Raw genomic sequence first — 27162 nt, 5'->3', positions numbered from 1 at the left:
ATTCATTCAGTTAAAAATAATTAAATGCATTCAAACCGCAAACCAATATTGGCATTGTTTTAAGTGGATTCATACAGAAAACCATTGCAATCAATTTGAATATTAGAATCTTGATTGTTCTGATTGATAATTTGAATAGTGATCTCAAAAACGTGCAATAATCAAACTAGGAACGAGAAAATAGTTTAATTTTAGATTTTGCCCAATTACTCAATAACTTAAATGGTTTTGTCAATGAACTTTTCGCTTGATTTCGATTCCGTTCATCGTGATCCATCCATTTGCGAGTGAATTTCCACTCTGGCGAAATAAATCACGATTTTCTATAGGGAGAGAGTGCTCAAAAAATTATATGGCAGCCTTGGAAAATTTGAGCTCTTTGCCAATTTTTAGTAAGTATTATTTAAGGTAAAGCTAATTTAATAAAAATTTCACTGTCAATAAAATTGATTGGAACGATGGTTGAGACGTGCCTCGATCTATTTAGAGTATGTGTTGCCCAATTTTCCAATTACCTTAAAATTCAAATGTGGGCCTCGCAAATTTGGCCTGTCGTTTTCACCCGTTCCAGGGAAAGCAGCTGTAATCGAATTGCACTCGCTCAGCCGTCATTATCCCCGCTCTAACGCGACTCCCAAGCACGATTTGCATAACTTGCACTAAATTATGAGCGGTGGCGTCGACGGAAGCGAGAGGCCTGTGTGCCGGCATTAATTCATGAATATTAAGGTAATAAAGGTATTTTATTTGCATGTTATCACCAGGCGCACAGAATTCTCTTTGCTACAACTTCCGTTGGATTCTATTTTTTTCTAAATATATTGCTGCATTAAATTCACTCCTGCGGAACGTGTAAAAACAGAATTTGAATTAAAACGCCTGAGCGGTTGAATGTAAACAAAAACGAAATCCAATCCAACCGTGACGTTCCACGAATTGGTATATATTAAAAGATATTAATTTTAGAATATTTTTATAATTAAAACAAAACAAATGTTTTCATATTTATTCAGTCAAAATATTAATCGTATTATCATCTCTTTTCCAATTACTGTCGTCGCGATCTTTCCAACGGAGCGTAAAATTTTTATTTCTAGCGAAATAAATTTTGATTTTCAAATAGGAGACAGTGCTCACCGTTTAAGATTAGCATGAGAACTTTGAAGCCAATTTTCTCGAAAATTTAAACGTCATAATGGGAATCTTAAAGCTATTTCTCAATTTTTGAAGAACAATTAAGTTAAAGATTAATTTATTTAAGAAATATGCAGTACAGGGCCACTTCAAAGCTCAACAAAATGAAAATTGTGTCAGCCCCTCTTTGTAGATTTCGCCCCTCGGACGGCATTATTATTTGAGGTGCGGACCGACGCACGTGGGAATGCAGGTGGAGGAAACAAAACGGTGTACTCACTTGTCCTCGAGGATGTACTTGTCGCCCTCGTTCTCGACGCACACGCCCTTGTTCTCGATGAAGGACGAGTTGACGTGCAGCAGGTTCACCATGCCCGAATGGAACCATTTGCCGGTCCACCTCTCCTGGAAGCTACAGTTGCCTGCAACACGCGATCAGCTTTTATTAGTCTTTTGGGCAGATGAATTGGAAGCTTGAATTCGGCGCAGGGGGATGAAAAGGGTTATATAATCGTCACCTTACACCAAACCGGAAAGAAGAGTAAAGAAAGGTACATAAGTATAATTTTTTCGGAAAGAAAGATGAGACATTTTTTTAATTGATGACCAAAAAATCTTCTTGGAATTATCCTGGGAAAAAACTGTAATTTTTGTAGGGTTTATGAATGATTTATTTATTTCTTCAGAAAACATTTTGGTCATGTTGGTTAGATGAGACTAAGATTTTTTTAAGTTTCTTTGAGATATAACCTACCAAAACTGAGTTATATTGTCCGGTCTAATGAAACAATTTAAATATATTGAACAGACGGAAAGACCGATCCAAAAGTGTACGTCCTAAATGTATTTGAAATGCATCTATTTAACATTTTTTAATTTCTAAAATTTGTTCAAAGGGGTGGAATTTTTTATTTCTCAATACAGTTTTAAAGAATCTATTAGGTTATTAATAGAACAACTTAGTTTTTTTAGTTAGTTTTTCTTTGCTGGATTCGTGCATCAAGGAATTAAGTACCTAAAATATTTAGCGAACAATCACATTTTCGTAGAACCTCTAATGGCGTCAGTAAATAGTTTTATTTCACGTCAGATGGATTCCTCACTCATTCTGATAACGTCGAGTCGGGATAGATTTTGGTAATCGAGAATCAGCGTGATTGCAAACTGCGATGCGAACAGTGGGTCAGCGCGACAGAGAAAGAAAATTTACAATATTATCTTCAGAGTGCAGCCGAGGAGAGCGAGAGCACAGGTGCTTCGTGCGTTCGTCTGGTTGCCACGGCGACAGAGACAATCGGCAGGCTCAGCACAAGGCGCAAGGTGTTCTTAGATTTCCTCCGGGACGCGCGGTCCACGTGCTCGTTAAGCGACCAGCAGGCGAAAATGAAAACGGCGCTCGAATTTGCATCGGACCGTGCAAATAACGCACCGGCCGTTCCGATAGCCACCGCTGAATAAAACATTGCGTTTCCGTTTTGTCCAGCAAGATGGTTTCCCTCGAGGAACAACCACTGCCGCCTCTTGTATACACACATACAATTCGCACTGTCAGCAAAGCTAGAGTTAACGCTCTTCTGGGTTCTTCGCTTGCAAATTTAAAATACAGGGGGTTTTCTAGAACTCGAATGCTTGTGTCTTAACAAATAAATTACCCCTCAGTTGAAATTTTTACTGCTTCAAAATCTCTTGAATTTAAAGATTCAATAGTCAAAATATTAAGAAATTCAAAACTGCTATAATTTTTGGAAAAGCGGTTGGAATTCTTACTTTTGGAAAATTCTTAATTTTTCTAAAATTTCTATAACAAAAGTGTTCTAGGAAATCACGTGCAGAAATGGAACGGGATTAAAGTACATTTACTTTTTTAAGACAGTTTTAATAAAATTAGGCTTTAAGTACCGCCTATGAAATTCATCAAACTATATTTATTTTGTTTTGGAAAGAAAAATAAAATCAGACAGTTTTTTCCATCTAGATTACAAATTTTGAAGATCTTGAACACAACCTAGTAGCTTTTACAGCCGTAGAAAGTATCTAAAATTGGATAGCTTGAATGAAAAAACAAAAAAGAAAATTACGTTTTGCAAAAGAATCCATTCAGATCAAAATCTCAGAAGAGCAGAATGAAGCTCTTGCCACTGGTCACTTTGATTCCGAGGGCACGTGAGGCAAATGGTGGCAGGGAAGGCGAGAAAGGCTGCTCTGATCGTTTTCGCCGCGGCGTAATTACCCACGAACAGCCGCCGACGGAAAAACGGCCGCGACTTTGAGCGAAAGTTGATATGAAAAAAGTTGGCGATATGAAAAAGCAAACGGAAAGCGAGTGCTGCCAGCTGAAAACTTTATCCATTAAAGATAAAGATCGGCTCGGATGTTGTCGAGAGCCGCGTGCATTGAAAAAGATGCGCACCCTTTGAGCCTCCCTCAGCGACGGCAGCGTAAATTAAGTCGGCAGGCAGCGAAATAATTACGTGGTCGGCTGATTTGTTTAATTAATCCGCGGCCCGTCGGCGCGGAAAACGGCGTCGGCTAATTTTTATCAGGCGGCGTAATTAAATAAAAACAGCGGTGGCACGCGATCCGTCTGCCTCTCTGTGTATTTGTGTTTATGGGCGAGGGGTGAAAAGACTGGGCGCGCACAAACTCATTAGATTAAGTGCGTGGCACCGCATGGACAAATAAGCCGCGACTCTTCGTACGTGGACCACATTTTCCGCTTGCGTCACACAAAAATCCTGACTGAGTCGACTTTTTCCCTTTATTTTGGCAAGTCGCGTGGGAAACTTGATCTTTGTCTGTGTTTGTACGTTTTTTCAGATTTGATTTATTTACTTTTCGTTTTTATCTGCCTTTCAGAAAAGATGAAACTTCTATCCGCCCATACACAAATGAACTTCGCCTCCAGAACAGTAAACAAATGCTTTCAAAAATTATCCCACAGTTTAAACTTTTTGACTTTCCATAAGTAAGGCGGAAAACAGGCGGAAAAATCTATTTATTTTTTCCACTCACGAAAACAACTCACCTTTCTGAAATTACCACAAAATATAGCTCTAATTTATTTCGTGACCAGCAGTTTTTTTTAACACAATAAAATTCAGAACATTGCGCAATTTTATTCTTGAGTGGTGAGGTGCTCAAGTTAATACTAAAGTTATTTCCATAATTATGAATTCGCGTACGTGACTCGAGTCACGTTCTATATTTAACTCAGTTCCGAATATGCGAAAGCTTGATCAGCGCAGCACCTCTTTGGTAGGCAAAACGCACATTCTAAACTTTCGCTCATGTTTATAAAATCGCCAAAGGGCTGTAAGACGTAGGCGCTTCATCTTACATGCCTCTTCACCTTGTAAATTTGGACCTTATTGCTGCATACACTACAGTGGAAAAAAAACACAATTTTTCAAGTCGAAAACCGTTTGAATAGTTGTCTTGTAGTATCTTAAAATTGCAGTAGAGGAGATTTCAAAATTTAAGTAACATAACAATTAAATGTTAAATTTTGGATTTTAGAATCGTCAACGACTGTTTATTTGTTAATAAAAAAAAGGTAGAAAAATGTAAACAAAAATTAGCAATTCATACAAACCACCTTTATCGTGCCATATGTGTCAAAATAAATTTTCTGTTCTTTTAAAATTGTTCTTGATTTAAAACATTACAGTCAAAATCAAACGAAAAGCAAAAAAATCCGATTAGAAACAACAAGGATAAGCGAATCAAAAAATTTGGTCAGCGTTGTCATTTACTAATTGTAAATCATATTCATATTCCTTATATTTTTATATTGTACAATAAAAATATCTTGAAAAGATCCTTGAAAAAATTTTTAATGGAGTTTTTCGAACTTCCAAACAATTTTTAACTCTCCGGAGGTACTAAAAGCTGAAAGAAAATTGTCATTTTAATTAGAATAAGAAATAATATATTCCTAGCTGTCGGATTTTTTTATTAAAAGAAGAAAACGTTTTTGTCAGAATGTAAAAAACGGCCTATCATAAATTGATTCTTCTCATTAAATACTGTTTAAAAAGCCGTATTTTTAATTGTTTTTGCAATTTTTGAAGTTTTTTTAAATCCAAATAATTCACGCCAGGATAGATTTTTCTTAAAATTGCATGATTTGTGCTCATTTGGTCGTCCCAAGGACTGGAAGCCAAGAAATAACATTCCACTGTTTAAAATTGTCAAGTTTTCCTTTTGACGATTTTACCAAATTGCGTTTCTTACAAATTTAACTATCCAGGGTAAATGTGAGCGTGCGTGTGTGATTGCAGCTTTTGTAATGCGGCGGCATTCTCGCCCTTGAGCGCTGAGTGAACAGTATCGGGCGCGCGCATTCCGGCGGAACCTGATGCTGCGTCCGCACGCGCTAATTTACAAAGGGGGCGTCTGATAATTAAAGCCGGCATTCCAATGGCCTGCCTGCCTGCGAGAGGGCCTATCGATCTCGGCCGCGGCCCTCTGCCGTCAGATCGGAGCGAACACGCGGCGGTGGCGGCGAATTCTGCGGTCGCTTTGAATTACTCTCGGACCGAGCGGTTCGCTCGGCCGCCCGCCGGGCAGATTAGAAATTCGTGTTCAAGCTCGGTCTTTTGTGCCCGATTTTTTGCCCGTGTGCGAACCGCACCTGCTACTCTGAAAAGCTCTTGGCGAAAAAGTGAGCACGGGTCTATTATTTGCCAGCATGTGTAGATTGCTCTGAAATAATCTCGCTGCCTTTTCGGCACCAAAAACTAAAAAGGTTTGGCCTCAATTTTGCACAGAGGATGAAATTTTGCAGGTTCATTACAACAGGCTCCATCAACACGCGCCTTTTTTGCTACGATTTGTCCTAAACACACAACTCTGTACAACGGATGCGCAAAATTTTCATTCCGGACGAAAACACGGCGGGCTATCGTCAGACCTTTCTTGAAAGTTCCATCTATGTTATTGATGCTAGAAATAACAATTTGTCGGTCAAAGTTTGAGCGCTTGCGCAAGCATGTTTTTTCTACGACTCTCCTCTATGAATTTCGCTTAGTCTTAAAATTCAACTGGTATGAAATCGAAAGAAAGAAAAGTGTGGGGAGTTAAAGAGGAATGATACTGTGAAACCCAGTTAAATTCTTTTTGCGAAAATGCAGAAAATAATCATAATGTGAGGATTGAATTTTGCTTGCAAAAATAAGCATGTTTGTCCAAACATCTTTCTCTTTTTGGTTCAAATTAGAAATTTTGTATCATTTTTAACTCCACGGTTTTTGCACCTGATTTTCTCGGCCTGGTGGGTTTCCACAGATATTTTGGGAATATAAGACTGATTCTTATCTGTTTAAAACGAAAAATTAATGCACGATTCACGTAGTCATGAAAATCTAAAATCGTAGCCTTATAAAGATTAAGGATTTAGCCTCAAATGCATTGTTTATGATCCACAATCAAGGGCATTACTTTGCCAAAACTGATTTATCCCCGCTCATTTGCGCGGTCAGGCTTACTTAACGAGCGCATCGATCTGCAAAAATTGCCCAAATTTCCTTCTCGCTGTCGAGAGAAAGTTAGTGGGATGAGCGCCGTGAATCACTGAGCCTGTTTTGCTGGGCGCTAAACGCGGCCGATTTATTTCGATCTCAACGGTGCGGGGATGCGGGGCGGGGGGTGGACAAAAAGACGACGCACGGCAGCGTTCCATTCAATCGGGCAAAGTTGGCGATTGCGGCCGCATTACGCACGGCAATTGCGTCAATTTTTTATTTCGTCGAGTTGCTCGTTCGCTAGCTCGCGTGCGGCAGGATAAGAAAGAAGTTTTATATTCCGTAATGGAATACCATAAACTTTTCATCCCCTGCGGCCGTAAAAAGAGCTCCGTGATCCCTATTCTCTCTCCGATACAAAGTTTTTGCCTGTAAATCCGCGCGGCTACGGCGGCGTCAATGGCGGCCGACAAAGCAGCCGATGATCGAGCAATAATAACGCCAATTATTGCCACGGCCGGGAAAATAAGGCCCCAAAATCGGCACGTGCTCTGCACCACTGGCCTCCCGACTATCGATTTTTAATTGTCGTGCTCGCCGAGGCCAGCCAACCAACTTTTCGCCGCTCAAACAATGAATAAAAGCGAAAAACAGCGGGGGAGAGACGGCAAATTTGATTATGTTTTTGGCTGCGTGCTCCGGGTAGACGCAGTGAGAGTTAACATTAACTTTTGTGTTGCTGTAAACTTCCAAAACTTTGTGCTGCTGCCTTAATTCTAAAACTCACATTTTTTCAAGGCGGATTTTCCGGAAAAGCCGCTGGTAATTGAAATCTAGGCCGAAAAGAGTGTTACAGAGATAAGTAGCTTCCGTGCATTTTCATGACAGGAATATTTAAAAAATATTAACTGGATAATTGCAAAACTCACTCTGCTCACAACAAAGACGCTCTGGGGATGCCAAATTTCAGTTTTGGGCGAAATTTTCCAAATTCAGAAACTTTTCCGAAAATAAAACACGACAAATCGTCAAGTTAATTTTCTGAGCAATTATAAAATAGTAATAAATTCAGGAACTGGATGTGAAATGATTTTATGAAAGGGAAAGTGCGCGCATCAGATATAATAGAGAGCTTCTAATTCAAAAGTAGCGTTTCGCTGAAAAATGGCTTGGCAAGTTAAATGGCGACGGCAATAAATTTCAGCTTCTCTCGCGGCAATTTGCACAGATTAAAATTAGCAGCGCAGCGAAAACAATGGCAAAAAGAGGCACTCGAGCGGGCTCTTGAGAGCACTTTTTGCACACGCTGTAAGAGACAAGCGCGGCAAAACAGGCAGGCTTATTATCAGACTGCAAATAATGCGCCTCCCTGCTCTCGCTCGTCCCACGCTGGCTGCTAGGCTGGCTGTTGTTGATTTATGGAGGCCGACGCAAACATTCCGAGAAACAATCCAATTCGCCTACAAATGCGATTGGAAGCGGGCGAACGGCTCTCCAGGGCAATGAATTCACAAAAGGCAACGTTTTCGCCGAGGAATCTGATTTTTTATTATTATAACAACAGAAGGAAAAACGTCGAATGTGGCAGAAAATGGATGTGTTGTGATATGAGCAGATTCCAAGAATATTTTTATTAAGATGATGACAGACGGTGCAGGGTGCAGTACGATCGATGTATTTATGTTTGTGCTCTACTCAACCTCTGCTTATTTTTGTTTTTTCTTACATGGTTGGGTTTTGAAGGCGATCGTCTATTGCTTTGAACACTACATTTTCATTTAGTTAAGCTCTGATTTTAACAGGAATAAGCAAAAGTAATCCGCTTTTGCTCATTATAGTCGATTATTTGAATCGGTGTTTTAGCACAAAATTGTCTGTCAATTAAAGTCGATTTTAAGGAGATTAATAATTGGTAAATAATGTTTGTACACTTTCAAACTTTTTTTGCTAACAGCCGAAATTGAAAAAGATGCTTGTTATTAATCGTGGTAAAAAAGGCCGATTTTTTCCGGAAACTTTAAGGTTTACGTTTCAGTTTTAACATTTAGATAAAAGGGAGCATAAAAAACATCAATTTTTTCTGCGGGCGAGGTTAAAAATTTGTCAAGAAGCGCTATCAATAGAGCCAAAAATGTTTCGATTTAGCTTTTTATCCTGTTGGCATTGAAAAGAAAAAATGTATGCGTAGATAAAAAGATGAAATCAAGACAGTTATATGATCTAGTAGAGACTGAATATTTTGTTAGTGATCTAAAAATTAAATTACCTTTCCCTGAAACACTCGTGTAAAAAAATGTTTGAATTATATATTTTATAAATATATAAATGCTGGAAATAGTTGTACGCCGTTGGCGTTGAATAAATATTCTATTCTATATATTTTATAAAAAGAAAGTATTCATCTCTTTTTTTATAGCACACCAGAAATGACAAATTTGAACTGGTGGCTTCCTCAGAGGTAAAGATCGATAAGTTTTCACAAGACACTCCTTGCATGGATATTGTTTTCCGATCGATGCATAAAAAACGTTTTCATCAAGATAATATTCTGTCAATTGTAAATTTATATAATTCCACATTTATTTTCAATATTAACGCCTTTTGGTACTTTAAATTAAACGTTTTTCCTAGAAATGTAATCTGCAAGATCGCATGATATTAATTTACCGTGAAACGCTCCTCTTTTATTTGAGTTATCAAGCTCTATGTATTCCCTCCGATCGCCTTTGCAATCGTTCCGCAGGCTTTGACGGCGAATAAATTTGCGGGAGCCCAGGTACATTTGATCTCGGCGGCTGCGGCAAAGGCTCATTTTTCATCAATCCGCCGCTCTTCATAACGAGGTAAACACCGCTCGGCTCATCCACTTTTGAACCGAAGCAATCACGCTCGGCGTATGAAAAACCGCCGAACCGACCAATGTTTGTTTGCGTTTGCGAGTTGGAAAAAAAACTCGAGCTCAATTTAATGGGCTGGATGGCTTTTGAGCGTGCACGTGCAGTTGAAAGTTTTGCCTCAGCGCAAATTTTAATACGCGCTTTTGATGCACCAACAATGGCACTTCCTCTCCGCTTCCTGCTCTCATTCGGAGCCACCGCGGGGCGCCTTTTGAAACACTCGCCTTCATTATTCTGGATTATGAAATGTGAATAAGCCTCGGCTCCAGTGCAACTCCGACCTCGATTCTATTTTATTCCTACTTGCAATCTTTTTGAAACACAAATACAGATCTCAGCTTTCACGGGCGGGCCACTGCTTCTTTTATTTTCCTTATTCCTTCTTGTGCCGTCGTTTTATTTCGCTTGCAGCAGCAGTGAGAAAGAAAGTTTTGGCAGCGGCAATTAAAAGTTTGTTATGTGTCTGACTGTTGAGATGCTTGTTGCAGTGTTTTTTTCACCTCAACCGCAAAACCAAATCTATCAACGTCTTGTAAAAGTCGAACCAAAACTACACTGAAACTTCGTCTTGCGGCCTTTTGCAACAGAGCAAAATTCGACCTGCCTCCTGTTACACTGCTGGAAATAAACGAGTCCTAATCTGTTTGTTTGATATGCAAGCATTTCTTAATATATTTTTTTCAAACGTTTGGTTTTAACCTGAAAATTTCGTTTTAAGTTATAAATCGAAAAAGATGCAAAAGAAAAATTGTCCGTTTGTGGGTTTAGAGTAATGAACGTTACAATTCCGAATTTGACAGACTTTCTGCGCATGTATAAATGATTGAGAATTGTGATCTGAATTAACAAGATTTTTCTGATTAAAATCCAAGCTGCTAAACATAAGAAAATGTTTCCAAAGAATTTTTTGATATGATAAATTCTGTGTTGTACACCGCTTGTGTCTAATAAATACATTAAAAAATTTGATGCAAGTTTGGCTTTCTAGTTCAGCGGGTTTGATTGCTAAATAATAGTACTGGCAAACACGAAAAGCTGTTAAAATTTGCAATGCTTGAAACATTCTGGTAAACTGTTTCCTCCCCCCCCCCCCCAATATACCAGGAAAGTAGTTTTAAAAATTGACTCGTACATTTACCAGCAATTTCATGCAACTCTCAAAATTAGTGGAAATATTTGCTACGAGTGAAGGACAAATTGTTCTGGAAAGAATGGTTATGCAACGAAACCGTTATTCCATATTGTTCTATTTTAATGTTACACAACAGCACTGTGGACGAAAAAGGTCAGAGTCGGACTCTAGGAGACATTAGCTTCAAGGTGCTAAAAAATAATGCTCAACAGTGTTTGCAGCGTGAAAGTCTCTTCGGTGAATCCTGCGATTGTGGTGACAAAGGATCTCTTCCCACTGACCTTGTAATCACTAGTCCAAATATACAATTGTTTGCTAGTCAAGCAATGCGTGCGATCGGTGCAATCAAAGACAAGCAGCAATTGTGTCAGCCTGTCGAAAACTTGCAATTAGCCTGGCGAATTAGCACTGCGTACCGGACAACAAAAACAGCATCGGCTGATCGCGCGGTTTGTCTTAATTAGCAGCCACCGCTAACGAAGTGTTTTCATCAACATGCCAGGCTACAAAAGAACGTTGTCAACCACCAGGATCTACAGTACTCACAAGCAGGTGCTCGGGTGCGCCCTGGGCGGAAGAGATGCACCTACCGCCACTTGATACGTTCAAGATGGAACGTCCGGCGCTGTCGCAGAACAACTTTCGTCTCAACTACGACTACGAGAAGAAAGAGAAGAATGGTGAGACTTAATTAATTTAATTAAACTCATCAGCAGGATTCAACATTTTTTATATTTAATTGCAAAAACAAACAAATCACAAATTGCTATAAATCTGCACGAATTGACTGAAGTTTTTTCCCATTCATTGAATTTCCTGGGTGTATTTTTTCTAATTTGCTTGCTGATTGATAAAAGTTCTTGCTAAATATACATTTTCCTGAATTTACTCGGATTTTACGGCAATGATGCAAAGTCCTCTAAAATATTTTGCACGCGCGAGTGGCGAAAAGAGCAGCTTCCGGGTGCGAAGGTCGAGAGCAACCTTCCCCCGGTAGTTAAATCGGAGCGAGCTCGAGTGGTGTTGAAAACTATTCATGGCAAATTGCTTCCCTCTCGACGCTTGCAGCCCTCGAAACTTTCAAGGAGCGCAACCTGGACGGCTTCAAACTGTCAAAATGGGCAAAGCAGACGCTGCCTGTACTCGACTGGGTGCCCAAGTACGACTGGAAGGTGGACGGCCCGTGCGACCTGATCGCTGGCATCACCGTCGGAATCATGCACATCCCCCAAGGTGAGAACACTAAAAATAATAATATCGGAACTCATTGTCAGTTGAGACTGAATTTTCTTGAGATCGGTTGTGGGCTTCGATATCATGGTAAGACGTTTTTTAATTCCTGCTGATTGTGAGACACGATTTTTTCATCTCATGGTGAGATTTATATTTTTGAGTAAACCAAGTCTTGTGTTTTCGTTCCGTTTCTGATTTTTATTGTTCAGGTCTCGGCTACGCCCTGCTGGCCAATGTCCCTCCGGTGGTGGGCATCTACATGGCCTTCTTTCCGATGATCCCCTACTTCTTCCTCGGCACCTCCCGCCACAATTCGATGGGTAATTCAATTTCGATCCCTGCAGCTCGCCTTTGAAACTGGCCGGAGCAAGAGGAAAAAAAGACGAGAGCGCTCAATCTCTTTCTCTTCTCCCGCAGGCACGTTCGCCGTGATCTGCTTGCTCGTGGGCAAATCAGTGTCCTCATACGCCATGAACCCGCTCTACACGCACGAGGTTCTTAAAGAGGTCAACGGCACCATGACCAATGTGCAGGAAATGTATACTGATTTGGAAATTGGAACGGCCGTCACATTTTACTGCGCCGTTTGGCAGGCAAGTTCTAAAAATTCCAAGAAATTAAAAATTTACAAGGTTGAATATATTATATCTCTTGGCTTTGAATTTTTGCGGGGTTATTAAATGAGCTCCAACCCACTCCAACCGTATATTCCAATTTAAGAATCTGTGTGGCTCTACACACAGCTTCTTAAATTAAAAGATTCATCCTGTGTGTCTATATTTCTTCTTTGTTTTAAATAAATAGATATACCATCTAAAATTGTCAGAACAAAAGGAATTTGTGAAAAACCAAATTTTTGGTTTGTTTCTAATGCCCAAGAGGTTTTTGTTGAAAATTTCTCTAACAAAAATTTGTTTTTATTATATTTTCATCACAAATACTATTTCCAGCGATAAAAATTGAACATTATTGGAAATATTTAGAAATTTATTTCCATAGAATCCAGTTTTTGAAAACGTCACAAAATTAGGTTATATTTTCAATAACCTAACAGCTCATTCTAATTTGCTATTTAAATAGAAAATCAGACCCTTTCTACATGTAACTAAATGAGCTAAACGTACATTAAAAACATACAAAATAATGTATAATGTAATTAATATGGTTACAAAAATCATTTCATTTTAGATGGTATGTAAAAAAGTACATCATTGGCGGAGTTGAAAAAGTTTTCCTTGAGTTAACGGTATAGAAAATTGATATCATTGAAAAGATTTCGTTTGCGGTACTATCCTCCTTTTCATGCAAAGCATCAAAGGGAGCAAAGCCAATTATGACTTTTCTTGGATATAAGAAGCTGGCGTATTGAGCGCAGTTGGCAGGCTAATTTTTCCACGTTGTTGCAGTTGGTGCTGTATTCGCTGCGTCTCGGTGTCGTGTGCACCCTTCTGTCGGACGCGTTGGTGAGCAGCTTCATCACCGGGGCCGGCGTGCACATCTTTACGTCGCAAATCAAAGAGATCGTCGGCGTCAAGGTGGCCAAGTTCAAAGGGCCCTTTTACATGCTCTACGTGAGTCTTGCCAAACCGCACACATGCCCCGTTTAAGGCGCGCTCCATTCGCAGATGTACAAAGACATGTTTGAGAAGATTTGGGACTCGACGCCCGAGACGAGAACGACCATGTATGTGGCGCTCATTATCTCGGCCATTTCCATCGGCTTGCTTGTTCTCACCGCCGTCGTCATTAGGGTGAGCTGCTTCTGCACTTGCTATATAATAACTGATGTAGCGCGGTTCAACTGCATTAATTTGAGCAGGCCGAAATTGAGCCCCCCTCCCCCCAGCTCATTCCTCTAATGCGTGCTCAACTCATAACTGTATGCCGTTAATTGGCATTAGCAAAAGGATTGACGAGCATTTTTTGCAATAGTACCACCTACATTAAATTTCATTCGTTGGAAATATCGAAAAATATTGAACACGTGGTAAACAAACCGTGTCCAGTAATCAGTAATTAATTAAATAAATTGAAGTTAGCATTTAATATTGTTTCTATGGTTCAAAGAATAGCTTTTCCTGTCGCTTATTGCTGGACTTTAAAAACATAATATCCAATTAAAATTTTCCATTTCCTGCTATAAAGTGCAAAATGGCGTTGATTTGGCTGCATCGGGTTTTGCGATTTGGCTGCATCGGGTTTTGCGATTTCCCTGCAGCTGGATTGAACCTCTCGAGCAATTATTAACGCAGCACTCGCTCCAAATTACAGCCGTGGCTCGAGAAGTACACAAAGGTGCCGTTTCCCGCTGAGCTGATCCTCGTGGTGGCCGGCGTGTACGCTTCGGTGAACCTTCAACTACCCGAGAACTACGGTACCAGGGACATCGGTGACATTCCCACTGGGTAAGCCGACGGCAAACAGGGTCAGCTCGCATCAAGCCTCCACAGTTTAAAAAAATGTGAAGCGCAGCAAATTGCTGTATATTTATAGCTTTTTTCTCAGGAGTAAAAATTCAGATACATTTGAAGAACCGTTTACGGAATTGGCAAAGGGGAAGAGGGAAGACAGTTGACAAAAAACTGACCTTTGTTTTGACTTGAATTATTCCGGAAATATAACTTCCCATTTTAACAAATTTATTTTTAAAAATGCATATAATTTTATCAGGATTTTAGAGGAGCATCTCAGTAGAAACGTAAAATTTTACAATTTACCCGAGCTTATCGACACGTTCACGTCTTCTCTTTTATTTATCGGGAGAAAAACCTCTCTATTTCGCAAATCCAGCAAGATACACCCTCTTTCAGAGATTGCTGATTATATGCTCGATTATATGAAATAGATATTTGTGCTAGGACACCAATTAAATAAATAATAATTTTAGCAAAAAATCGTTGCAGCCTGCCCGGTCCGCAAGTACCGCACATCGAGCTTTTCTCCATACTGATCGTGGACAGTTTCGTAACAGCCATTGTAGCGTATGCCGTGTCCATGTCCATGGCGTTGATCCTGGCCGAAGGGGAGGACTATGAAGTTGATCCGAATCAAGAGCTGCTCGCTCTGGTAAGTGCCTGGTCTGGCCGGAAAGCTCACGCGACGAATTAATCGTTTTCATTCAGGGCGTCGGCAACTTGGTCAACTCGTTTTTCTCCTGTGTCACCTACGGCGCCTCCCTGAGTAGGAGTATGGTGCTCAGGGGCGTCGGGGGCCGGACACAGTTCACCGGCCTCATCGCCAGCTTTCTCATCGTCATCATCCTCCTCTGGATCGCTGACTTCTTTGAACCCCTTCCAAGAGTGAGTGTTTTTAACACTTAATTTGATTCATTTTATATTTTGCTGCTTCAACAGGCTATCTTGGCGGCAATCATCATCGTGGCCCTGCGCAAGATTTTAATTCAGGTGTTCGACCTGCCCGTTTTTTGGCGCCGCTCTCGCGCTGACGGAATTGTCTGGATCATCGTCTTCCTCATCGTGGTTATTGTCGACGTGGACGTCGGTCTGGGAGTGGGTTTCATCCTTTCGGTCGGCAACATTTTCATGCAAGGCCTCAAGGCTTACACGTGTCTGCTGGGACATGTACCCAACACTGATCTCTACCTTGATATCGACAGATACAAAGCGGTAAGGAATTTAAATGGAAAACACTAATGCTAATGGTTTTAATGACGATAAATTTTCACGCGACTTCGTTCCGTATTTTTTTTTACTTCTTAGAAATTATATTTCTCTTTTCAACCTCTGAATATCCCGTGCAACAGTTGAGGTAAAATCATTGCAAGCATTACTTCTAGATCAGAAAGTTATTCGATACAGAGAGCCTTGCTTTTCCAGTTGGTTCAGCTAATTTATTACCCGGTTCAATTTGGTGTCAAATCACCTCTGCAAACAGCGAGTGAAATCCGAGTTTGTTCACGCGTTAAGATTTTCACGATACAACAAACGGAGCACTCAGTGGGAAAGGCAAGCCATTTCCATTTCTTGCGAGGCGAAAGCCTTTTCTCGAGGCGAAAATAAACGCAATCCTGCTTGGGTGCGTGCGTCAGCCACCATTTTCACCGCATGAAAAATTCATTTCGACTTGCTGCTGTTTCGCAAAAAACAAGATTCTGCTGTGCGTGCGTGGGCATCTACGTGTGTTTTCTAATTTATCGGTTTTCCGTTTGCAGGCGCGCGAGCTGCCGGGAATCAAAATCGTGCACTACCGAGGAGGTTTGAATTTCGCCACCAGGGACGGTTTCAAAGAAGAGGTGATCAGATTGACGGCGATCGACCCGAAGAGGGAGGGCAGGCAGCGTGACAAGATTCTCAAAATCAAGAAAATGCAGGTGAGAGTTGAAACCCACATTACGATGAAACGGCAGCATTTCATCAGCCTCTGTTTGCTTATCCAGCAATGCTGTTTGCCCCGATCGTTTTATTTTGATTCAATTAGCGGCACCGAGTGCAAATAATAACTGCGGAGCACCGGTGATAATTGACCGTTTGTCGAGAGCATAGGTAAATGTTTGCCCACGAAATTAGGCGGAATCATCACCCGACGTGTGAAGCACGTCAAACATTCAATGAATGCGTAATACACCTTTGACGAAAAGTGTAACAACCGGATTGTTGACAGTACTGACTCAAAAGTTAGAGTCCGCGCTGGCTGCTAACTGAATTTGCTTGTTTGTCTAGTGTTGATTTCATCAGAGTGTTAAGTAAAAATTCCCATCGGCTCAAGTCCACAGAGTGAAGTGTTCAGTGCGGTAAAAATGCAGTACTTTTAACCCACGCACATGTGCAGATTAAAAAAGTTAAAATCTGGTTTTCAGTCTTATCAAACCACTGTGTAATGGAATAGCAGGGTTACTAGTTATAAATATTAAAAAATGACACTATTATTACTAAGCAATCATAATTCACCCATCGGGAAAATCTTCATGAGTTTTTAAGCATTTTAACGTATATCGGAAATAGTTTTTTCTACATATTATTTGTGCAAAACTAGTAAATCGATAATTTATTCAGGATTTAGCTGAAAATCTCCTAAAATGATCATTATATTACGATTTCCCTGCGTTGACACATTCCACGCCTTATTTTTTTTAATTATCTGGGAAAAAGCCCCCATTTTAAAATTCCCACGAGTTCCACCCTCTTCCAGTCCAGTGGTTGCTGCTTACAGCGAATCCAGTAAACATGGTTTTGGTACGAAAAATTAAAAAATTTCAAAACATTAAGTCATTTTTCCTGCCATTAATTTGTGCAATTCTATAATTTATCGGCTTAAGAGGAAAAGAGCAGAGCAAATATTTCACTAACGGCTGTTGGAAAATAAACAAAATGTTGAACAATTTTAAACCGAAATTTTTGTTCAATTGAAATCTTCATTGCTCTTGTCGAAGCTTTTTTTGTGACGAAAAAAAATGTGTGTTGGCAGGATGGCGGTCTGACCAACTACGGTTTCATGGCCGACAACTTCGGCTCAGCGGAAGCGCCCGCAGACAGGAGGGCCAAAATCTGGTGCATCATCCTCGACTTATCCGCCTTGAGCAGCATTGATCCGGCCGGCTCGGACAAGATCAAGTCGGTGGTGCACGAGTACAAGCAGGTCGACATCACCGTCTGCATCGCCGGTGGATCAGGTGCGAGCCAAATGGGAAAGAAAAACGGCCGCAAATCCCATCATTTCGATGGCTGAAAAGACTTAGAGAAAGTTTGGCGCGCGGGATTAACCGCCTCGTGTGGTCAAAATCGGTTTCTCTATCTCTGAAAGAGAACTTTTAACGAGACGCACGTTTCCTTGCTCCTCTTATGAAAATCTTTAATGCATTTTCTGTTTGCAGACCAAGCGTACGAGAAGATGAAAAAGTGCGGCTTGTTTGAGGGCAACGACGCCGTTCCCGCCTTCCCGACGGTGCACGACGCCGCGGTTCACTGCAAGCGGGCCATCATCGAGTCGGAGAGGCTGTGAAAAATCATTTCCCGTCATGCGAAAACATTGCGTCGTTTGTATCAAACTCTACACACATATTGCACGTTTAATAATAAAAAAGCACCGACACACACACTCTGTATGTCATTCCCGAGATTCGATTTTTACGAGGTGCACCGGACGTGATTCAATTCGTCGGCGTCTCGGCATCTGCATAAAGTGGCCCGTGGTGATGGATGCCGGCGGAAAAGGGGATTTGCCTACTTACCAGAGGCCGGCCCGAGTATAATATTGCGAGAGGGAAAAATGAGGGAAAATCCAATCTGTCGGGCAGATAGCTTCACGGTCGGGTTTACGGTTTGAGAGTCGCATCAGCCGTGCAGGTGGGACGCACGGCGAGGGGACGCGAAATTGCCGCACAAAAATGCCACTTTTACGCGTCTCGTCGGATTTTCCTCCTCCCTTTTACGTACCTGGAACAGAAAGAAGAGAGAAGCGAAATTAGAATCACGTCTCGCAGGTATTACGGGGCCGAACGAAGAATGCAAATCCCGCGAGAACGGCTCGCTAAACCGCCATTTCTGCTCGCGAAAATCAAAAGCCCGCCAGAGACGCATTCCGAAATTTACGCGCTTTTGTTCTCCTCCGCCTGTTCAATATTGCGGACCGAGCTTTTTTCCATTGTTCCCGGCAGCGCGCAGCATAACAAGCCGAAATATACGCGCTTTTGATATGTATTTGGCTTTGTTACCTTTCATGGAAAACTGCCTCGATGGTGTATGTGTTTGCTCGGCTGCCGCAACGAATGAGTGGCATTGCTTATTTTGCCATTAAGGAAAGAAAGGCCTTTTTCAGATTTAAATGGGCAAGTTTCGCAGACTCATTTTTATCGGATCATTCCGTGTTTTTTTTTTTTTTAGTTTTAAGTGGCATGCGCCGACGTGTGTTTTTTAATCTTTATCCCTACCCGTTCACATCAACAATTGCAGCATTGGATTAACTTGTCTTTATTACGTTTTAAGGTGTTAGTCAAATAAACATATTAACACAATTACAGCAGTTAAAAAATAATATTTATTTGGAGCAACTAGTGCGTGTTATCAGACTCTTTCAGATTCGTGACTGCATATAGGAAATCGCTGCTTGATTGGTCAGCATGTGGAAAAATGGTGGGAAGACACTTTTGATTGGATCTTGCTGGTATTTTTTCCAGCAAGAATCCAATATTTAAAGTGGATGATGTACTTTTGACTTAAACTGATATTTGACTATTACAATCCTTGCAGTGTGCAGTAATCAATTCAGGACAAAGCCACAATGCCACAGTTAAATTTCAGATTTTCTAGAAAAATTCAAAAGTTTTATTGGTATTTCAATAGATTTGGATCTCTCTTATCGCGATGCGACTTATGAGTTAAATTTCCTTACTGGCGAAATAAATCATGATTTTCAGTAGACAGTGCTCACCACTTAATTGGCATGCAAACTATACGTTTTCTCACAAATTTGAACGGTGACCTGTGGGAATTTTTAGCTCTTTCCGAACTTTCATATATGATTTAAGGATTAAATATTATTTTTAAAATTTTACAGTATATGTCCACTTCAAAAGCTGAGAATGAATTAGAGCGTATTCAAGAAAGGTTTTTCTGTTCCTGTCCTGACCTGTTCCGGGAAAAAAATTTCCTGTCCTGTCCTGTTCCTGTTCCAAAATTGGATTTCCGGTCCTGTCCTGTTCCTGTTTTTTCCTGTTTTTATTTTCTTAAATTTAATTCCAATTTACAAAATGGTCTTCTAATTCTTCCATATTAATATTTATACCTGTTTTTTGTTTGCTTTTAATTATTTGAAACTTACATTTGACAGATTTTCTAAGTGTTTAAATTTTGATAGAGTATATAATTTCTAATTCATCTCATTCCCCTTTATGAACAAAACGGAAAAAATAATATGCACCCCGCACAGAATTTAGTATCCAACAAAAATTATCACAAAAAGTGCTTAAAATGAAAAAGAATTGCAGAAAACCCCTAAAAAATGTTATTTTTGATACAGTTGATAGTTTCCCTAAAACGCTTGTTTTTCGAACACCGCTGACTGTAATTAAAGAGTTGTGCATTTTAATTAAAGCTTTAGAGCAAAATTGTAAACGTCGTGGATAATTTTTAGGTTTTTTTGGAAAAATATTTATAGTTACATGAAAGAAAGTAAACATTGTAAGGCAGTATCAAAATGAAAAGTAATGCTGTCTGTAAATGAGGTATATTTGATTTAAAATAGACCAAGAATGGAATTGTTTTGAAACAAAATTCTTGTCTTGTCCTGTTCCTGAAAAATATTTTCCTGTCCTGCCGGAATTCCAGGAAAAAGCAGGAATTCTTGTTTCCTGTTTCAATTTCCTGTCTTGGAATACGCTCTATGAGAATCCTCTTGAAATCAGAATTTCTCAAATATTTGCTAAAATCTTAATTAAATGTCTTTCGTGTTGATTGCATGATGTTTTCCGTTTCTAACGTTTAAATATACAAATTTTGAGATTTTGTTAAAATTTTCTTTAAACTTATAATTGAAAAAGTTCCACCGCCGTTCGCAGAAATTGCCGCCTCACTGAACTCCCTTGAGTCGGAAGGCACACAGAAACAAGCCTGCTAATTAGACCAATAAAATGCTTTGAAGCCCGTGCGTCTCAAGTACAGCGCTTGATTCGAGTTTCACTCTCTTCGAAAAGCCAAACGTGTAATTGAATTAATCGCGCATCATCAATACGAGGGCGTGTGCAAACAAGTGTCTCGCGAGCCAAGTTGCTCTACAGACGTCATAATTTGTATCTCATTAAGCTGGCAACTTTTCACTGTTGGCACCGACCAGCGAGCGAGCAAGCAAACAAACAAGCAGCCTAATTAGCGTCTCAGCGCAACAGCCGGCATTTAATTGAAAGGCTGCAGCCCCACTCGATCTCGATTTCTTTCTTTCCTTCTTTTTCTCGAGTGGCGAAGAAGAAGAGTGCCGCCGCTCGTAAATATTAATTCGCGTGTGCCGGTGCCCGAGTGCGTGCTTTCCGCCGACAGGCCGATCTGAGACGAATGTCACTCAACTCGAGCCGCTCTTATCACCGCCAACATCTTTACAAGCTGCGCAATTAGTGCTGAATATACGTTTTATTTATGTTTGACGACGGCTAATAGCACGGAAGTACTAAGTCACTCTTGGTTTGTTTCTTTCTCTCTTTATGGACGTTGGGATTTCGGGCTGATGCATATTTTCCGAAAATAATTGGGTGATCTCAAATTAGTCCGAACAAATAGGAAATTGTCCAAATGACTGGAATTGGTCCGAAAAATAATTCATTTACATCGGAAATTATCCGAAAACCTTAAGAAATTCAGTATTGCTGATTAAAGTGGATCGATAAACAATTTGTTCAACAATTTGCAACAATCGAAAAACGACCTTTAAATTTTCTCCAAAATTTACAGTGCTTGACCACATTCTCTTGGCAGATTTCGATTTCTCATCTCGTCAAGATCTATTCAACAGTGTATGACACTTTTTGGGGCGAGACTCATTGTTTTGAAATAAAAACAGATTTGAAGTAGAGAGACAGTCCTTACCATTAGAAAAGCATGCTAACTTTGCAGCCACGTTTCTAAAATAACTTAATTTTGGCTTTTGGCTTCAACTAAATCCTAAGGGATGAGTTGTTTTGTTATGTATATTCATTCTAGCTGATATAAGTAAAGAGCTGCGCACGCCATATTCAAATTTTCAGAGAGTATCCTGTACGAACAAAATTCATTTTCGGACAAAGCCCAGTAATTCGGACAATTTCCGATTCGTTCGACAAATTCTTCTCGGACAAAACACGCACTCCCGAGATTTCGTGTGGAAACACTAACAACATAGAAAAATTGCAGTGCAAAACAGGCTGACACTGCCAGGTTTTTTTATTAAACGATATGCTCCCTTTTTTATATTTCCAAACAAACGACTTTCACCACTGAGCATTCGAATAACCTCAAACCCTGCTGATACATATACATAATATTACAGTGTGTATAAAACTAATCTCTCTTTCGCTCTCTCTTGTCCCGTTCTCACTTTTCCTGCCTCTTGGGCTGACAAACTCGGTGTGGCATGGGCGCAGAAATTTGAAAAGCAGCCGTCAAAAATCACGGAGGCGAGTACACTAATTTGCCGGCAAGCTCGAACGCGCCCGATGAAACGTCCGATCCAATTATCAGCGCAACTTTTGCTCGAGTGAGCCACACGCCGACTCTGACGCTTTTTGCGCCTCGAAAAAGTGTTCACTCACGCATCCGCTGGGCGGATGTTCCCGCCGAAGATACAAAAAAAAAACACACTGCATTTTGGCACCAACTGCCGGCGTTTATTTTTTTCGTTATTATCGGCGCGCGCTTATGCAACACGCGGCACCGCGGCGCTCGGCAAAAAGCCTAAGCGGAATTTTATCTGCTCTCATTCAGATCTATTAAAAAGATATATAATTTTTTAGAACAGTTGAATCTAATTTTGCTGTCAACAGGGCTTAAACTGTGTTTTTTCTGATAGCAGAAATATTAAGCCCAGTCAGTTAAATACATTAAATTTTTGCTTATTGAAGTTTCTCAGAAAAACCTGAGAGATGGGCTCTTGTGAAAATATTTTCACTAATGAATTTGACTAAGATCTGACTCTGAATGTTAGCCACCCATTTTGGCATAAAAATTACATTTTTAAAGTAAATTATCCAGATCTAACGTCTCTTTTATTTCTTTACTTTTATTAATTAAATGATAGAATTGTATTTTTGTTGGTATAATCATTTCATTCTTAACCACTATCTTCATCTTTTGTTATTAACTTTCGATTCAATATTTTTCTTTTACCTTTAGCGTAGCAATTAAATTTTGTTCTTCAATGAGGAATATTAAATTAATTTTTTGCTACACTTCTTAGTATGAATAATATAACATGAAAGTTGGATTACCAAAGGGAGCTTTGCAGGTTTGCCCATGATGATACATTCCATACATTCATATTATGTCTGTGTTTGAAATGTAAAAGCCAATCTGGGTAAAAAAATGTAAAACACGATCAGTATATTATAAAACAGAGACAGTCAGTGTGTTCCATCCATCCACTTAGTAATAAAGCTGGAAAGTGTTATAAAAGAAGAGCGTAAAAGTGTCGCCACCGCATTGATTTACTTTGTTTGCTTTTTCGTCGCGGCAAGTAATGAGCCGTGCCGAGCTGCAAACACGAATTTAACAGCGAGTAATAACACAAAAAAGGGCTTCTCGTACTTATAAATTGGATATTACAAAAGTGGCCGTAAAGAACGTGCAGACAGCGCTGCTGTTTCGAGTTTTATATGCTGGCCGCCGCCGCCGTTGTTGCTGCTGCTGCTGGTTCTGCGACAACGTGCTGATTTTCCGAGCACGGCCGCTGATTTATAGGGTCCGGCCGTTGAATTTACGATCTAATACACACCGCCAACAGCAGCGAGCCGACTGGCCAGTAAAAGCACAGCTTTTTGCCTGCAAATCCATCCGAATGGTAAACAAGGCTTTATGTGCGACGCCCCAGCCGGATATTTTATCGCCCTTTCAATTATGATTGTGACTTTACGAGATCGTAAAGAGCCGTATTTAAATCTCTGTCCAAGCCGAATCGGCCAAGGTGTGTTTTATTAAAGCTGCTCTTTAGTGCTCCGCATTATGCACGCACGCAGAACCGCTAACAATGCCCAGCAACAATCGAGCTTAAAGCAAGTTGACGCTTTACGATGGCGCGTTAAAACTTGCTCCCGCCATTTCGTTCGACAGCTCAGCACTTTATTAATAATTATAACTATGGCTCGCGAACTCCTCAAACTTTAATTTTACGAGTGAGATAATTAAAATCGAAAAAAGCTGAATCTAAACAAACTACCTGTCAGATCACAAATTCAAAGTCTAGTCATAAGGTTGCACTTAATATCCAGATCTGTTCATGAAAGGTATTTTACCCCGATTATTTTTTTGACTTGAAATCTAGGAATTTTTTAAAAACTGAATATTGACAAATTACATAAGGGTTACGAGTTAAGCTTTTCTAATTCAGCGGCTATGAGTGCTAAATAAACTTGGCAAATTTAAAAAAACTTGAACAATATTTGCAATTTTTAAGTATTTTGGTAAATAATTCCTCTCCTCAACTTCTCGGGAAGCCATTTTGAAAATGAAAACGCTCTAACCATCAAGATATATATATGCAACCTGCTAAATGTTTTTGAAACATAACCAAAAAATAGCTTGATTTTATGAAAACTATATCTTAGTCTAAATTTAATGTCTACTACAAACCATTACATTACTGCACGCGATTTTCCCACAACACCTTTCTATTAGGAAATTTCGGAAAAGTAAAAGAGTTAAACATCATTCGATTTGTCTCACTGAGCTGATTCCAAATTTTAGATAATTGAAATCCAGTCACTTCTAGCAGGAAATTATGGCAGTTTGAATTTACTGGAACTTCCACTTTTAAATCACGGAAGGGTAGATCTAGCTAAATATAAATAACGGAACCATTCCTTTGGCAGATTGCTATATTTTAATAAACTTTTTCTAAAGGTAGCGACTAAAATTAAGATATAATAATATATTGTTTTAAATTGAATGCCTATATGGCTTTCACCCTTTTAATTGTGATTTTATTATTTAGAGTTGTCATTATAACGAAAAAATTTACCCTTCCCCACCCTCTCTCTCTTTCTCTCTCTCTCTCTCTCTCTCATTGCATCATGACAATGTGCCGCAGAAGGCTTTCAATGGCGGAAAGTAGTATATTTTTCCGACACATTCTTCTCAAAGCGTTGCAAATCTGTTGAAACCTCGCCGGATTATTCGCGTTCACGGACCGAGTGCTGTAGACAAAAGCAAAAAGCGGAAGCAGCTCAGCGGCGGATCGGTCGAAAAAGGAGCGAGCGAGTTCAGCCGGCCGTGGCGCAGAAGAGAGAACAATGCGCGCCGTTTTTCATCAACCGTACACATTTTTCAGTGAACAAGCAAAGTCCATCGCAGCAGAAAATGGTGCAGTCGGTGCGGAAACTATCATTCCAGCTTCCGCACTACACGATCGCTCGTCGTTCATTGTTGCGAAAACGAACCGACCGCATCTGAAAGTTGAAACCATGCACGGTCCCGGCGGATCCCGACGAGAAATTGCTGCAACGTGCAACACCTTGCCTCGATTTTATTAGATTCACGAGTTAGAAACTGCAAGAGCGGGGAAAAAGGAAATTAAAATTATGTCAGTCAATGTTCATCCCGTGTACAAAAATAATCAAAAGGAAATTTTTGTGAAGAGTGGGGATATAGCGTTGCCACAGCATTATGAGAGGAACAATATTTAATCCCTTATTTCTATTACTTTCAAGCCAGGTTAATTGCATACTCTTCACTCCACCTGAAAATAGATTGTATGAGTGTTTTGAAATGAGAAAATAAAAAAGAAGGCTTTTGGTTCATGTCGCTAGGCGTGGTAAAATCGTAAAAATTAACCTTTTCCTGAGATTTTCTAATTTTTTTTACCGAATTGGCTGGGCTTGAAAATAAAAATTTCTTTTCTTAAAAAAGTTTGACATCTCTGCAGGGCCAAGAAGGAGATAATGCGTCAACACGTGGCGCCATCGCGGCGCCGTTGACATAACGATCGAAGTGTGAGCCGTTGAAGGAAAAGAGATTTGCAGAGAAATTCGCGTTGAGCAAGACTTCTTCGGTGTAAATCATTATCAGAGGCGGACGAGCGGCGTTATCACGCGAGAGCAGCCGCGAAAGAGTTACGACAGCGACGGATCCAAATTTTATACTTCCCTTCTTACTTCTCGGGCTGCTCGTTTCGCTCGACGCATAAAATACCCCTTTTACAAGAAAACGTCTTGTGGCCCATTGATTTTCGGCTCTCGCTCGCTCGCTCTCGGGCTGCTGCGTTTTATCTACACCGCAAAAAAGAAACCGCGAGACTCTCTCTCTCTCTCTCTCTCTCTCTCTCTCTCTCTCTCTCTCTCCGCTCAATAAACCATGCAACCTCTCTTATCCCGCAGAACTACGCTGGAGCGAAAGAGCGAATGGAATTCCGGAGCCTCTTCACCTCTCGACCTGCAGCGGATTTTTCCGATTAGCGAACATGGCAGTCACGCCAAAAATGCGGCGGCTGCATGATGAAATCGACGCATTCCTCCTTCCCTTACGCACCCACCGTCTCGTTCTTTTTGATGTTTTTATTTTATTCTCTGTTCCCTCCGCCACTCAACCATTGGAAGGCTTATTTTACTTTAGCTATACGTAGCCAACGTTCTGGAAACACGGATAAATACTACACGGTGTGAATATAACCGATTTCAGCTTACATTAGCTTGTCGGCTATTTTATGCTTTAGCCCAAGGAACCGGTTAATAACCAATTTTGACGAGAAGAAACCGTAAATCATCGGTTTGAAACATCTAATGTTTTACAATTTGTTTTGTGAATTGCCATCAGTGAAATATCCGCTAGTATTTTTCCTCTTAAAACGATAAATTAAACCTTTACAAAAATGCGCTTTTTTAAATTTTGCAAATTTTGATATCGAAAAGCACCACCACCCCAACCACCGGACCTTCTGTGAACAGCGTCCACTGGAGGAGGGCGTGACTCGCGGGAATTTTGAAATTGGTGCGTGGTTCCCAAGAAGATTTATAAAAGGTTAGGCACTTGTCTCAAAGCGCGGATGAAAAATCGTAAAATTTGACCTTTAGTGAGATATCCAGCTACTATCCTGATTTGAATTATTGGTTTACCGGTTTCCAGATGATCTCGAAAATAATCGATTTATAAAAATGTGTTAAGTGCAAAAATCTCACAGAAAAAAAGCAGTCGATTGTCTTCGTTTCCCACTCATAATAATTCATGCAGTATTTTTTCATGATTTCATATTTCAGATCTCCAATATTCAAAATCAAATAATTTTCATTTTTAGCTCTAGCTTGAATAAACGTGCTGTATGCTTTTTAATTTTCCACCAAATTTGAAAAGTGGGTTCGTTTTGATCGAGTCGTCACCTCGCAGCCGAATTTGCCAAGCATGTTGAGCGAATTACAGCGCTAGTCGGGTGTATGCGAAGTAAAGGAACGCCCGGCGGGTGGGACTGGTGCAGTTGTTGCGCCAGCAGCTCGTTAAAGTTAACAAGTTGCCTGGCAAGCGATGCGCACCGCGAGACCCGTTATCGGCAAACGCGAAACAGCGCAACACGCAGTGCAGCCTGCAAGCAAACCCACGCGGCCGGGGCTCTCCCAGACCTCACTCAGACGGTTCATCCTGCACTCGGCGCTGCAAAATCGAATCAGTTATTCAATTCCTTTTTG

General features: G+C 40.3%; 2 protein-coding genes across 2 annotated transcripts in view; one reads left to right on the top strand and one right to left on the bottom strand.

The window, feature by feature from the left end:
- LOC135934027 (uncharacterized) overlaps positions 1-27162 on the bottom strand; it is a 170762-nt gene that overhangs the window by 47914 nt on the left and 95686 nt on the right. The window contains exon 3 of the mRNA XM_065475535.1: positions 1415-1556. Coding sequence (XP_065331607.1) covers positions 1415-1556 — 142 coding nt within the window. The remainder of the gene's footprint in view (positions 1-1414; positions 1557-27162) is intronic.
- Positions 11149-17910, top strand: LOC135948140 (prestin-like). The gene is made up of 13 exons (XM_065497250.1): positions 11149-11305; positions 11694-11858; positions 12068-12178; positions 12276-12451; positions 13265-13429; positions 13484-13609; positions 14130-14263; positions 14762-14924; positions 14981-15157; positions 15212-15484; positions 16030-16188; positions 17283-17487; positions 17689-17910. Exons 1-13 carry the CDS (start codon positions 11206-11208, stop codon positions 17814-17816), a joined length of 2082 nt encoding a protein of 693 aa, XP_065353322.1. The 5' UTR covers positions 11149-11205; the 3' UTR covers positions 17817-17910.

The sequence above is a fragment of the Cloeon dipterum genome, chromosome 1 (assembly GCF_949628265.1).
Source record: "Cloeon dipterum chromosome 1, ieCloDipt1.1, whole genome shotgun sequence".
Lineage (NCBI taxonomy): Eukaryota > Metazoa > Arthropoda > Insecta > Ephemeroptera > Baetidae > Cloeon > Cloeon dipterum.
This window is presented reverse-complemented; position numbering and strand designations above follow the sequence as displayed.

What these genes read in the sequence shown, in the direction of transcription:
- LOC135948140 (XM_065497250.1), top strand. Translation starts at nt 11,206, where the DNA reads ATGCACCTACCGCCACTTGATACGTTCAAGATGGAACGTCCGGCGCTG. An exon ending in AATCATGCACATCCCCCAAG is followed by an intron (nt 11,859 to 12,067) that starts GTGAGAACACTA and finishes TTTATTGTTCAG; the next exon opens with GTCTCGGCTACGCCCTGCTG. An exon ending in GGCCCTTTTACATGCTCTAC is followed by an intron (nt 13,430 to 13,483) that starts GTGAGTCTTGCC and finishes CTCCATTCGCAG; the next exon opens with ATGTACAAAGACATGTTTGA.